At 40.0% G+C, this 13,615-nt stretch overlaps 1 protein-coding gene across 1 annotated transcript; it reads left to right on the top strand.

Moving 5' to 3' along the window:
• Window positions 1–1,238: 1,238 nt before the first annotated feature.
• SGCB (sarcoglycan beta) lies at window positions 1,239–13,017 on the top strand. Its single transcript, XM_077757787.1, has 5 exons — window positions 1,239–1,445; window positions 5,330–5,515; window positions 6,149–6,340; window positions 6,648–6,779; window positions 9,869–13,017. Exons 1-5 carry the CDS (start codon window positions 1,266–1,268, stop codon window positions 10,070–10,072), a joined length of 894 nt encoding a protein of 297 aa, XP_077613913.1. The 5' UTR covers window positions 1,239–1,265; the 3' UTR covers window positions 10,073–13,017.
• Window positions 13,018–13,615: the final 598 nt, after the last annotated feature.

Here is a 13,615-nt window from a genome sequence, read left to right on the forward strand (position 1 = left end):
ACAGTCCAGGACTTTTCCCAACCTGCCTTACTTTGCAACTTTCTTCTCCCTACATTGCCGGCTCTGACCACCTCCTTCCCGTTTCCCTGAAACAAACTGCAAGCCCCCTTGTGTCTCCTCTCCTTGGACTCCATGGCATGTATTGCCCATCGTATTGATTTTGGCTCCTGAACATACAGGATCCTTTACTGCGTCGCTAACTGCTTTATGTACCCAAATAACATTTGTAACATCTAGACGATAAGGCTCCTGCCCTGTATTTCTTTTGTATCCCTACTTGTGGTATTAGTGTTTAAGCACAAAATGTTTAATGAATGCCTATTCAATAAAGTAAACTGTCTCAGAGCTCTAAAATGTATGCAAGCTGGGCAGTATCCGTTTCTATCTATTTTGTGTGTGTGATGTGTTACCACAAATGTCATTCAGCCATAGTCTAAGTTAAGAGGCTCTCAAACTTCCTGGTCTCAGCTTACTTTTATGCCCTTAAAAGCTACTGAGGATCCCAAAGAACTTTTGTTTATGTGGATTATATCCATTGATATTTATTATATGACAAATTAAACCAGCGAAAATTTGAAAACACAGGAACATACAAGCACAGATTCCATTGGCTGTTAGAGCAATGATGTCATCACATATCGTTGAGCCTCTGGAAAGCTCCACTGAACATTCATGAAAGAAGGAGAGTAAAAACATCTTGGTGTTATTTTGAAAATAGTTTTTACCCCCCAGGTTCCTGAAAGAGTTCAAGGGGCTCCTCCAGGCCACCACCCCTGCATACTTTGAAAACTATTGATCTAACATAATATCTTTAGCCATTTGGGGTCATAAATAGCAAAGTGTGTCAGACTTTCCAAATTCTTTTCCTGTAAGTGAAAAAATATATATAATGAAACAAATCATTGTAAGTCATTAATTTAAAAAAAAAATTACCCACTGTGGAATGTGTGTGTCACCTCTTCCCCCAGATGAGCTAGCTGTGTGCTTTAGTGACAATAGGACTATTCAGAAGTGTGTTATCAAGTAGTCACACTAATGGTTCTTCTTTACTAGCCCTCTAAGCAAAGTAGTGTCCTGAGTTGGAGCCTGCAACTCAACACCTTAAAGTTTATTTATGGAAACCATATCACTAACCAGTTCGGCTTTCTTTAGGTAGGAAGCTACACTTTATACGTCAGTGCGTCGTTGAAGGGAGCGGGTACGGCCCTTCCATTGTGTTGTTATTTTGTTTCCAGCAAAGTTCCAATGGTCCCGTAAAGAAGTCCATGCGTGAGAAGGCTGTCGAGAGGAGGAACGTTAATAAGGAGCACAACAGTAATTTTAAAGCCGGATATATTCCAATTGATGAAGATCGCCTCCACAAAACGGGCCTGAGAGGGAGAAAGGGCAATTTAGCCATCTGTGTCATCATCCTCTTGTTCATCCTGGCCGTCATCAATTTAATTGTAAGTATATGCCGCGGAATTGTCTTGTCTTAATTACCATGGGGAACTTTCCAGCGAAATAATGGACTTTGTATAATTTCTTGTTGAAGCCCTCTTACTTTCTGCTTCTCTATACATGTTTTATCTCTTAGGGGTTTTTTTAGATGCCCCGTTACCTTTATCATTTGTACAGAGAGCCCCTGGTCTGCTTGCTCTCCAAAATATATTACAGAATCCCGTCTTCCCGACTTCACAACAAAGAGCTCATTTTATCAGATGTTTCTTCTTCTGACATATGACTTTGAAAGTCAGCAGGAGATTGCATCTTTTAAATACTTTTAGGAAAGACCCACTGGCCTTTTCATTTTTTATTTATTACCGAAGTGTAGTTAGCTCACAGTGTTTTATTAGGATCAGATGTACAACATGGGGTTTGGCAGTTCCGTACATTACTCAGGGCTCATCGTATGTGTGGTCACCATCTGTCACCTTACAACGGTACTACAGTGTTATTGACTGTACTTCTCGTCTCTGTGACTTATTTTATAACTTTAAGTTTGTACCTCTTCTTACAAGAAGTTGTAAGAAGTTGTCAAGTTGTCAACTTGAGTTGTCATAAATGTTACCTAGTATGCTAATATTGCCATGATGAATTTTATTTAGAAAAAAATGTTCATGGAGTATTTTAAAGGACCTAACTTTTGAAAGCGTAAAGTCAACTCGGTAGAAGAGACCTTTGCTACCATGAATTTACTGCCTTCATCTCTCCTAAAAAAATAATAATCCTTTCTGATTTCATTCAGCTTTTCCGACATGAAGTCTTACCTCCTCAGCTAGATTTTAAAATTGTAAACCCTTGTTTGACAGCCAAGGGTTATGTTTTATAGTCTTAAGTCTGTTGTCGAACAATGAAAGGATGTGGTAGGCCAGTTTATGCTAAGGTGCTGACGACCTACTATGTCACCTTTTTCCCAAAACCTGGCTTTTTTAAAGAAGACTTAATCCAAGGTTGTAACTACCTAAGGGTTAAACTTGAAACCCTCTGGCATGTGTGTAGATGACATTTTCAGAGGGTGGTTTTTGGTATCCCTAAGCCACTGGTCATGAACATGGCCTATAGCAGTTCTAAAGTCAGTGCATTTACTTTATTTTTTACTTCCAGTACTTTTAAGCCAGCCTGTTCTCTTCTGTGTGTATCCAAACCATTTGTGTCTAAAACTTCCCTTACACTGAAAAGAGCTGGTATTATAAATACCTCTATTAAGAGCACATATTCTGAAATTATTTTATCTTATACATTTATTTTATTAGAAACTCCCGATTAAGATGGCAGAGGAAACACTTTTTTTTTATTCCCATCCCTTTTAAAAAGCTCATCCTAAGACGACAATGCCAAGAAACAGAAATACCTGGAAAGAAAGCAAGAGGCAACTGAAATCCTAAACCATAATACATAAAGACAAAAAAAGTAGGAGGAGAAACAACAAATTACTTATCAAAGAAGAGAAACTGCTTGTGTGTTGAGGAGGGGGCTGCAGGGTGTGTCCGTGTAAGTGCCTTGCAGAATGGTCGCGATTGCCCCAGGAACTGGAAATACAAGTACCTTAAAAAGCAGGAGTGAGGCAGGAACTTGTTTGAGAAGTTGTTTGTTTGAAAACAACTTGTTTGAAAAGCTGTAGAAGGAGCCGTGAGATCCCTCGCCTCCCCCCGCCCCTTTCAGCCAGCTGTTAGGCCACTATTGCCTCCTATCCTCACATGGTATTTCATGGAAGGGATGCGACTCTTCCTGCCTGAGGACACTGTTGTGCAGAAGAGGGTAGGGATGGTTTTCCGTCCCGGAAGCAAGGAAGTCTGACTCCTGAGCGCGGAGACTGCTTCCCGACTCCCTCTGTCTACTACCCCGGTCCTCTGTCTCCAGCTCCCTGGCACCAGGCACGAGATGAAACCGCCTTCCCTGGAGAAACTGAAGCATCCGGAGAAAAGACCTGTAGATACCGACACTTGGCAGGTCCCAGTGAAAAAGCCACCTCATCTCGTCTATCTCGCCTGTCTACCACAGGCCCGCCCCAGACAGAGAACTTTCTATGCACTTACTTAAACCTCACTGCTAAATATGAACACTGAGCCACCAGGGATCAATAGATTTTTTGGAAAGCTCCCAGAACTGAAAAATGATGAAAACTAAAAACACCCAAACCATAGAGAAAATAGGAATTCAGGGAGATAGAGAAAATGTGATGAATGACAGAAAACCTAAAAAAACTAAACTCCGTGTCTTCAGAGAAACAAGAGTATATTGCATCCATGGAATAAGAAGAACATGCCATGAAAAAGGAGTGATTAAAGAATAAGGAAGAACTTGAGAAATATGCAGGGATGGAAGGATGGGTGGATGGAGAGAGAAGGAGAGAGATTGGTAGATAAAGAAAAGGAACCTTTCCAGAAAGTTTAAGAAAATTAAAGAATCAATCGAGGAAGTGTAACATTCTGTTAATAGGAGTTTCAGAAAGCGAGAAGAAAGAACACTGAGGAGAAAGTTATCAAATAAATGAACCAAGAAAATTTCTTAGAACAGCTTGAAAACCACCATTCTGGGTCCAGTGTTCTGCATAAGGAAGACTCACACCAAGACCATTACTATAACACTTAATAAAACCAGGGATAAAGAGAAGATCCTCAAATATTCCACAGGAAAAATAAGAACAGATTATGTAGGAAGAATCCAAAATCAGAGGCATTGGACCTCTCAGATGCAGCCCTGGAAACCAGAAAGCAGGGCCTTCAAAATTCAGAGAGAAAATAACACCAAACCTAGAAATGTTTGTATCAAGCTAGACTATCAATCAAAGGTGAGGGCTTGTAGAGGTATTTTTTAACCATGTACAGTCTCAAATCTTACTTCACATAGACTCTTTCTAAGGAGGCCACTGGAGGAGGTGCTCACCCAAAGAAGTCACTAACTCTCAGAAAGCTGAATAAAAGGATACAGGAAACTGGGGATCTAGCATCGGAGAAAGACAGAAGGAGGTTCCAGTACGGAAGTGAAGGAAAAATGCACAGTTACAGTTGTGTAACAGACCCAGGGGTAACAGTCCAGACTGGAGCAAGGAGATGCGAGTTCCAGCAAGATTTCCTGAGACAGAAAACTAGAACCAGTAGAATAAACTGAGAGGTTTGGGCTTTCAGAACATTTTACTGAGTGACATTTTATAGAAACATCAGAGGCTCTGAAAAGATTCAGTCAGGCTTTCAAAGAAACTCAGCAAACCTGGTCCGACACTAAAGAAAGACAACTGTGGGGCGCCTGGGTGGCTTAGTCGGTTAAGCGTCCGACTTTCGCTTAGGTCATGATCTCGCANAGACAACTGTGAAACTCCAGGAGCCGCAGCGTACAAGAAAGGAAGTGCTCTCTCTTAGTTACAGTATTTGGCTTAGGAATGAAAAATGCTTACGTGCTCGTAATACTGAGAATTCCCAATATGGATCTAGCAAAAACTTGAGATTGGAGTTGGGGGAGAAGATACAAGATAAATTCTCATCTGGCAAAGTAGGAAATTAATAAATAAAGCCTAAAATTGATGAGGAAAGAAATAACGTGTTCCTATTACTTAGAAATATGGAATAAATTTTAGATGAAATACCTAAAATTGTTGAAAATGGTTGTCCCTGGACGAGATGTGGAGGGAGCAGAAGCAATAAAAAACCTTTTTTAGCACTTTTTTTTTTTGACTCTTAGCTGTTTCCCTTGATAAAAATAAAGTTGGTTTCGTTGATAAGTTGATAAGTGGAAAGCCAATTAATGTGTTCGTATCACTGATGAGACATTTTTGCAATTATCTTTTCTGTTTTCTAGTTAATGTTACATGTACATGACCTATTAACGGGGGGCCTGTTTCCTTTCTTAGATAACGCTTGTTATCTGGGCGGTGATCCGCATCGGACCGAATGGCTGTGACAGCATGGAGTTCCATGAAAGTGGCCTGCTGCGGTTTAAGCAAGTATCTGACATGGGAGTTATACATCCTCTTTACAAGAGCACAGTAGGAGGAAGGCGAAATGAAAATTTGGTCATTACTGGCAACAACCAGCCTGTAAGTTATCACATCGGTTAAGGGACATTAGAGAAAAATTCTTTATAAAAAACCCAATGTTGATTACTGGAAATGGAATTTTCCTTGAGAGACTATCCATATGCATATTTAATGATATTGTTGGTCTTAGAATCTATTAGTGTAACATGCTTTCTTAATATCTTAACATGGTAGCCTTTTCTGTGGTAGATTAATTACCACGAGAACACAGAGTGTACTCTCTCTTCCACATGAGGTAACCAGCAAACGAAGCACTTTCCCAGGTCGGAATACCCTCCACTTCCTGGGAGGCTGGAAGAGAATATAGGCAGCCCATGCCTAGTGGCTGCTATAACACGAGTTTTCGATGGAACAGAACCTCACGGAGGTGTTCTTACCACCCCCTGCCCATCTTAGGCCTAGGTCGCTATGCCCGGTGACCCATGATTTGTGCAGAGCAGTGTCAGCAAATGAGCATAGAAGCCCTCATTCTAAAGACCTCTTTTCCCAAGTGGACAGGGAGGGGACCGACAGATGCAGTTAAAATTATTTGCAGTTAGGTTCTTTTTATAAAGTGTTTTTGATAATGTTCTTGATGAATTGTGGATGCAGTCTCCTTTGAAATCATACTCATGATAAAGTGTTCTTCTGAAGATTGTTTTTCAGCAAGGGACGACGAAGCTCAGTGTAGAAAAGAACAAAACTTCTATAACGAGTGACATTGGTATGCAGTTTTTTGACCCGAGGACTCAGAATATCTTATTCAGCACAGACTATGAAACTCATGAGTTTCACTTGCCAAGTGGAGTGAAAAGTTTGAATGTTCAAAAAGCATCTACTGAAAGGGTATGATTTCTTTTGTTTGCTTTCTTAATGGAAGAGAATCACTGTCTAAATGTACAAAGTGGGAGGGGAGTTTTGCTGTTTTATAGTGATGTGCAAAGATAAATTCTGGAATGGCGGGAAGGGCTGATTTGTTCCACATTTGTCATCATTATCAAGTCATGTCTCTCTGCCTCAGCACCTATAACACTTGATCACAAACACTGGCCTTTCTTAGTCCATGGTTGAAACTCCAGTCCCTCTGTGTCTGATACTAACTATCACCTTAATTTAGAAATGCTTCTTATTGCTTTCTTTTTTTAATTTTCAGATTACAAGCAATGCTACCAGTGACTTAAATATAAAAGTTGATGGTCGTGCTATTGTGCGTGGAAATGAAGGTGTATTCATTATGGGCAAAACCATTGAATTTCACATGGGTGGTAATATGGAGTTAAAGGCAGTGAGTATTCCTTAAGAGTTTTAGAGAATTGTTAGATTCTTGGGTACATGAGTCCATATGTGGAACGGTATACAATTAGTAAAAACAGTAATGCAGTTCTATATTTTTTGATATGGAAAGATGTTCAAATTGAACTTTGAAGTGAAAGAAAGTTACAATTTGTGAAGTATCTCATTTTTATTTTTCAAAACATATATGCATTTATAAACACCTGGAAAGGCCTGCCAGAATGTCAGCAGTGGCTGTCTATGGGTAGCAGGCTAACAGATCATTTTAATTTTATTTTTCTTTCTGCCTGCCTATTGTTTTCTAAAAAAAAATTTTTACATTTAATACCTGTATTAGTTTAAGAGGCAAAAATAAATAAATTTTTTAAATTCTGAAAGAATTCTCAAAAGTAGGAATTCTCAAAGTGTCCATTCCCTGAAGTTGTTGGGTTTTTACTTTTTAGTTAAAGATTTTTCACATCCTTTCATGAGTTTTATATCCAGTGATGTGAAAATCAATTAGCACATGGACAAAATGTATTTTACTCACCCATGTATTATTAACTGTAAAGGAAAAGATTTTGCCTTTATTATAGCTATCGAAATTTTGTGCTTCACAGATTATACCTGAACTTCAGTAAGTAACATATCTCATAAGGGAGCCAGAAGTTCAAAAATGGTTTACCTGCTCACGATTCTGGTCAAAGCGTATTTATTCAGATGTCTTTGCCCACCTGCTATATGCAACTTAACTAAAATTAATTAAAATTATTTTACTAAGCATAGAATAAGACAAAAGTGAGCTTGAACCTAAGGACTTGTAATTCTTTCCTTTTATTTACATTTAATTTCATAGTTCTAGAAAAAATAAGCTTTGGAAAATTAAGTTCTTCCATTTTCATAAATAGCTTTTCTCCCCTAAAGCACGTATTCCAATTTCTAAACAATAAAGATGAACATAAAATGTGTTTCTTGCCAGAAACTCAATAGCGATACTGAGTATTTGCATGTATTGTAGTAAGAAGCCATTCCTCTAAGAGAGTAGTGTGGAAGGGGCTGTTGTTCACAGCACTGGAAACTCAAAGAAGCAAGAAGTGTGAGAGAGATGTATATAGCCATTAGCATATTACCTGAATCTTTTCGTGTGTCCTGTCTGAAAATTCTAACTGTTGTTAGTATGAGAGATACTAAAATACTTTGAAACACGCATAGACATATATCAGTTTCTCCACAGTGAAAGAAAGACAAGCCAGGATTGAAAAGATAATTAGCTTTATAATTCAGTTAACATCAGTGGTTAGTTTTTGAGTATATAGCTAATTATTAAAAAGAAAGAAGTTTATTAAAAAAAAAAGACTTATCAAACTGCTTTTAAAGAAGTAACTGCTTTAGTAGTTAAAGGAAAATAAATTAAATGTCCACAAGATGGCGACATTGGAACAAAATTTCAAAATTCATCACATGGATTATATTTATACCATGTGCATACTATCACTAGTCAGTTAGCCATTTCCATTACTTCATAACCAACTTTGTCTTACTGCTTTAAATACCTTCCATAACCTGATGACTCTCACCTCTGGAACTCCTGCTTTAATCTCTCCTCTGAACTAAGACTCACACACCCACCAGCTGCCTTCTTACCTCTCCACTCCAGTACATCATAGGCATCTCAGATTCACCAGGTCTGAAGTCTTCATATCCTCCACCCTTCCCCAAACATGCCTGTCTTTCAGTGTCCCCATCTTGTTAAACGGTGCCCATTAGTCCATCAGCGAAGCCGCCTGGCTCTACCTCCAAAAGATAGAGTCTGGCTGCTTCTCACCGCCTCCACTACTACAACCACCAGCAACAACACCCCTCATGGTATAAACCACCCCTGCTTCCTGCTGCGCTATTGGCTGCTTCCACTTCTGCCCTGTGGTCAGTTCTCTGTATAGTGCCAGGAGGACCCTTTCTCAGAGGTCACATCACTTCCGTTTTCAGAGCCCTCCAAAAGCTTCCTGTATAATTCAGGGTAAAACCCAAAGTCCATTCCCTTTCCTAACATGTCTGGCTCCTGCTTATTTCCTTGACTCTTCTTCTACCAGTCGACTCCCTGTGCTCTCTGCTTTAGCCACCCTGGCTTCCACCTGTCCCTCGAACACCAAGCACAGCCTCACACCGGGGCCTGTGCATGTGTTGCTTCCTCTGCCTGAAGTGCCCTTCCCCAGCTGCCCGCCTGGCTTTCTCCCTCGTATCACCCAGTTTCCACGGCACTGTGACCTTATCAGAGAGACCTTTCCTGACCACCCTATGCAAACACAGCCCCCGCCCGGTCACTCTCTGTCTCTGCTTACCTTGAGTTATTTTTCTCCACTGATGTTTTATTTCTTTTACCTGTTCATGTATTTATTGTCTGCCCCTCCCGCATTAAAGTGTCAACGGTATGAGAACTTGGGCTCGCCTGTCTCTTGACTGCTGTATAAGCACCTAGAATGGTATCTATTCCATATGCCATAGGAGACATTTAATAATTATGTGCTGAGCGAATGAAAAGAAGAAAAGGGAAGACGGGAGGGAGAGGCTTAGGAGGTCCCCAAAAGAAAAGGGCTACATGTTCCTGAAACAGTGGGCCTGAAGAAGCAAACCTCCGGGCAATTTTCTTTGAGTGCCCGGTCTTCAAAATTATCTGGTTCGAATCTTCATTTGTGGCATTGCAAAAACGTGAGAAATCAAAATTAATTTTCTGTAAGAGAAAAACAAGTCTTTTTCTCCTAATCATCAGAACATGCCAATCATCAGTAACTTTGTAAAAAGTCTCTTAGGAAGTAACAAATGAAAATGATCTGAGGCTTTATCAGTATCAGTCTCGTACACTTAGGAGTTTGGACATAATTTTAAGAAAGTGCTATAACCACATTGATCTACATTATGAACTATTACTAAGAGGCCACTAGTTGAATCTTGACATTGGTTTTGTTTTCCTTGTTGTTGTTTTGGTCACGACTTTACTGTTTCTTACTACCTGTTTTTCCTGTTAATATTCTAAGTTTTGTTTATTAACTTTGTTCTGTCACTACTTGTGGAGGTAAACAAATCGTATTATGATTCTCCTCCTAGGAGAACAGCATCATCCTAAATGGGACTGTGATGGTTAGCACAACTCGCCTACCTAGTTCCTCCAGTGGAGACCAGTTCGGTTCTGGCGACTGGGTGCGCTACAAGCTCTGTATGTGTGCGGACGGAACTCTCTTCAAAGTACAAGTAACAGGCCAGAACATGGGCTGCCAGATCTCAGACAATCCCTGTGGAAACACTCACTAGAGGAACCCGAGAGGCCACCAATATGTTCATATCTTGACTTGACGTTTTTTTAAGACTGTGCATGCAAATCACGTTTTCAGAGAATTTGCGGTAACTCTTATTTTATGTCAGAGCACTACTGTATCTATCATATGACCTCCATATTGAAAAGATTCTCGGAGAGCCTAAATATTAACACATTTCATTAAGTTGCACTGATCTTCAAATGACAGTCTCTGAAATAATTATCAGAAGTGAATAAAAGCAAAGTTGATCTCTAAAGCAGTGTTTTTAAAAATCCACTGTTCCTTGTCTAAAGGATAAAGGGCTGAATCAACTGTTTAGACTACTCACTATAAGTAAGCTGTTGGTAACTAATGGAGATACACCCACTTAAGGTGTTTGAAAGGGACACTGTTCATAAATGTTACATGCTCTGTCTTTTGGCTTCAAGAGAAAAGACAGATTTTTGGTGCATTAATTTTCAGCTGTCTTCTCCATGCGAGTGAAGTCATTAAAGAACTTCACACATGTGACCTGGCATGAAACTGTGGTTCCTTAGTTTTGCTCTAGGATGAGAATACTCTGTAATAGAATGTTTACTTGTTAAATATTGATAAGTATGACGTGTTCACAGTGTGGTAGAAATTGAAACACCACCTCAGCTTTAACTAGCAAACGATGCTAGCTGTCATCTGCTGCACATCTTACACATCCGCGGCACTGTCCCCGGCATCATGTGTGTGAAATCTCTAATTTTCACCACAGCTCTGCATGTAAGTGTTACCCTTCCAGTTTTACCGATTAGGAAACTGAGGATCAGAACATTTAAGAAATGTCACATAGGAAAGAACAGGGTTGGGATTGGAATTCATATGTGATTCAAACCTAAATGCGCCTGCTTCCAACTCCTGTGTTCTTTTCACTATCTGCACTGAAGTCTTAATTATTTAAAACTCTAGAAAAATGAATGAAGACTAACTCAAACTTAACCTAAGCAGATAAGAATCAACAAAACAGTCATGCTTACTCTGGCTTAAAAAGAAATAAAATGGCCAAACAGCTATCAGGTTTTAAACTCGCTTAAGCCAATTACAAAACGTTGTACTATAGAGAAATCAGGTTAGCATAGGGATGGATTACCCCAGTGTCCTAAGCCTTGACATTTTGGGGTCCCTGAATTGGGGAAAAGGGTTGCTAAGATACTTAGACCCTCCGCCCTCAGGGCAGTGCAGTGAACTGGGAGAGGCCGCGGACCCAGGCAAGCCCTGGTGGCTGGGATGGCTGGGAAGCTTACCCCAGCGTGCCATACAAGTAGTACCCTTGACAGTGTGCACCGGGCCTTGAACAAAGTTGGGGGGCACTGGAGTAAAGGGTGCTGATACAGGAAATAACTTTTAACTAATTTTTGAGTAAGTATGAGACTTGATCTCTACTCATTATTACAATCCCATTGTAATGATCTGCAACCCTCAAGCCAGTTGATTCTTAAGGTATGTTATATTTGACTTAAAAGGAACTCTCTGGTATTCATCGCACACACAACATCAGGGACAGAGCTTTCAAAACAGTTTGCTGTAAAATAAGCAGTAGAGGTGAAGCAGAACCCCCACTCTGCATTCAAGTACAACAGTATTCGGTCATGGTTGCTTTGAACTACGTAGACAAGAAAATCAATACAAAAAACAATTTGCATTCAGTATAATCCAGTTCTCTCCCGTAGGACAACCAAATGCCTTAGAGATTATGACTAGTCATTAAAGTATGTAAGATAGATTGACTTACTATGTAATACCGAGTGCAGTTTTTAAATGAAGGGAAACAATTGAACTTTATGACCTGAGTGTTACTGTTATGATATTCAAATCTTATTTGAATATATTCAGTGTCATTTAATATTTGAGTGATACTCAGAAAAATCTATTGGAATTTTCATTCAGATGCTCAGTGTATTTTTCATTTTATATTCTTGACAGTTTTGTTTAGGTTTTGAAAGTTTCTTTAAATATTTTTACAAAAACCACAAACACTACGTTACGTAGTATTATTTATTGACTATAATTCATGAAACAATCTATTTTTATTCCTCTTTGAGAAATACTTGTGTTTTTGATACATCTCCATTAAGTGCTTTTGATGAGAGGATATTTTAATGTTTTTATAAAAGTGATTGTTAAGGCAACAGGTGTCATATTTTTAGGACATTTTGCAGGTGACCCTTGCCTTTTCATTGAGACGTAGACTGGAAAAGTCACCGGAAAGGAAATCAAGAACAAACCGTCCGTTTTACCTGTGCTCTATCGTGCATAATGGGCACAGCTTTAGCTACTCATTCTCACCACCAGATGGAATTTTCCTATAAACCGAAATGTTAGCTCTGTGCTCTCTGCTGGTTGTACCTCCCCTGCACTGAGCACTGATGTGACAGGCAGCCGAGCGGACCGGGTAGAGAGACAAAGACGGGCCCCCACGTGAGGGGGTGGTTCCAGGCTTGTTTCACCACTGTACTGCGGAGACAGGTTTCGGTGACAACAGGGACAGATGAAGTGAAAGCAAAGTACTTCAGAAACCGGCCAAGGGGCCGAGAGGAAAATGCAAAACGACACAACCGGTGACTGCCTAGATCTGGTTGGCAGGATTTAAAATTAAACTTACTTGTATTCTTTTTGCATTTGAAAAAGCAAATTTTGTGTGATAGTTTTAATGATGAAAGGTGGACGTTCTACCTAGTTTTGAATGAATGTTTTTTACGACGGTGAGACTGTTACGGTGCTAACCTTGACAAAAAGGAAACCATTGAAATGCTGATCATTTTAGTAGTCTTTTAAAAAGTGTTGAGGGGGCAAAGACTTCAAATTATGCCATACACAGGTAAGTCTGTTTTGGATTGCTAACCTGAGTTTCAGCTAATTCAGTTTGTAATAACTATTAACGATCTCTGTTTACAATAAAGATTCTGTACATTGTTTGCTGTTGATTTTTTAATGGTTCAAGTTCAGGCGTCTGCTGACTCATACAAACATGACGGATTTAACTATAGCTTGATAACAAATACATTGGCATGTATGTAATCTCCTTGGAATCCTGGAGTTCATAGTTCGAAGCTGTAGAGTTCCTGTCTGGATAGTCCCGCCCTGTGTGCATTTCAGAACTTCTCTCTAGTGGCTCCTCCCTCGGTGACCCAGGGGAATGCGTGAGCCGTCAGTGTGGCAAGAGGCCAGAGCCTGGATGGTGAAAGGGCCAAGGTTTGCCGTGGGGGCGGGCAGGCAGGCTCCAAGGGCGGGTGGGTGGAGCCTCAGAGGCTCAAGTCTAAGTCCTCACCTGGCTAGATCCAGATAGAGGACTGTTTGCAAACTACCGAAGAGCCAGAAGGTATGCCTTGGAAATGGCCACTGTTGTCTTCTTCCTACATCTGATCAAACATGCCTTCTTCCGCGTTTGCCTTCTAATTGCTCTAACTTCTTTCTTTCATAGAAGAATGGCCCCTTCAGTTTCTGTTGGACTTTGTTTTTTTCTACTGTCCTCTCCCTGTCTACTGTCACACACTTGCACGCACGCACCCGG

Source organism: Crocuta crocuta, unplaced genomic scaffold (assembly GCF_008692635.1).
Source record: "Crocuta crocuta isolate KB4526 unplaced genomic scaffold, BGI_CrCroc_1.0 scaffold282, whole genome shotgun sequence".
Classification (NCBI taxonomy): Eukaryota; Metazoa; Chordata; class Mammalia; order Carnivora; family Hyaenidae; genus Crocuta; species Crocuta crocuta.

Excerpts from the sequence above, each read along its gene's own strand:
- SGCB (XM_077757787.1), top strand. The coding sequence starts at position 1,266 with ATGCGTGAGAAGGCTGTCGAGAGGAGGAACGTTAATAAGGAGCACAAC. Across the intron at positions 6,341-6,647 it reads AAAAAGCATCTACTGAAAGG|ATTACAAGCAATGCTACCAG; the intron begins GTATGATTTCTT and ends TTTAATTTTCAG. Across the intron at positions 6,780-9,868 it reads GTAATATGGAGTTAAAGGCA|GAGAACAGCATCATCCTAAA; the intron begins GTGAGTATTCCT and ends TTCTCCTCCTAG.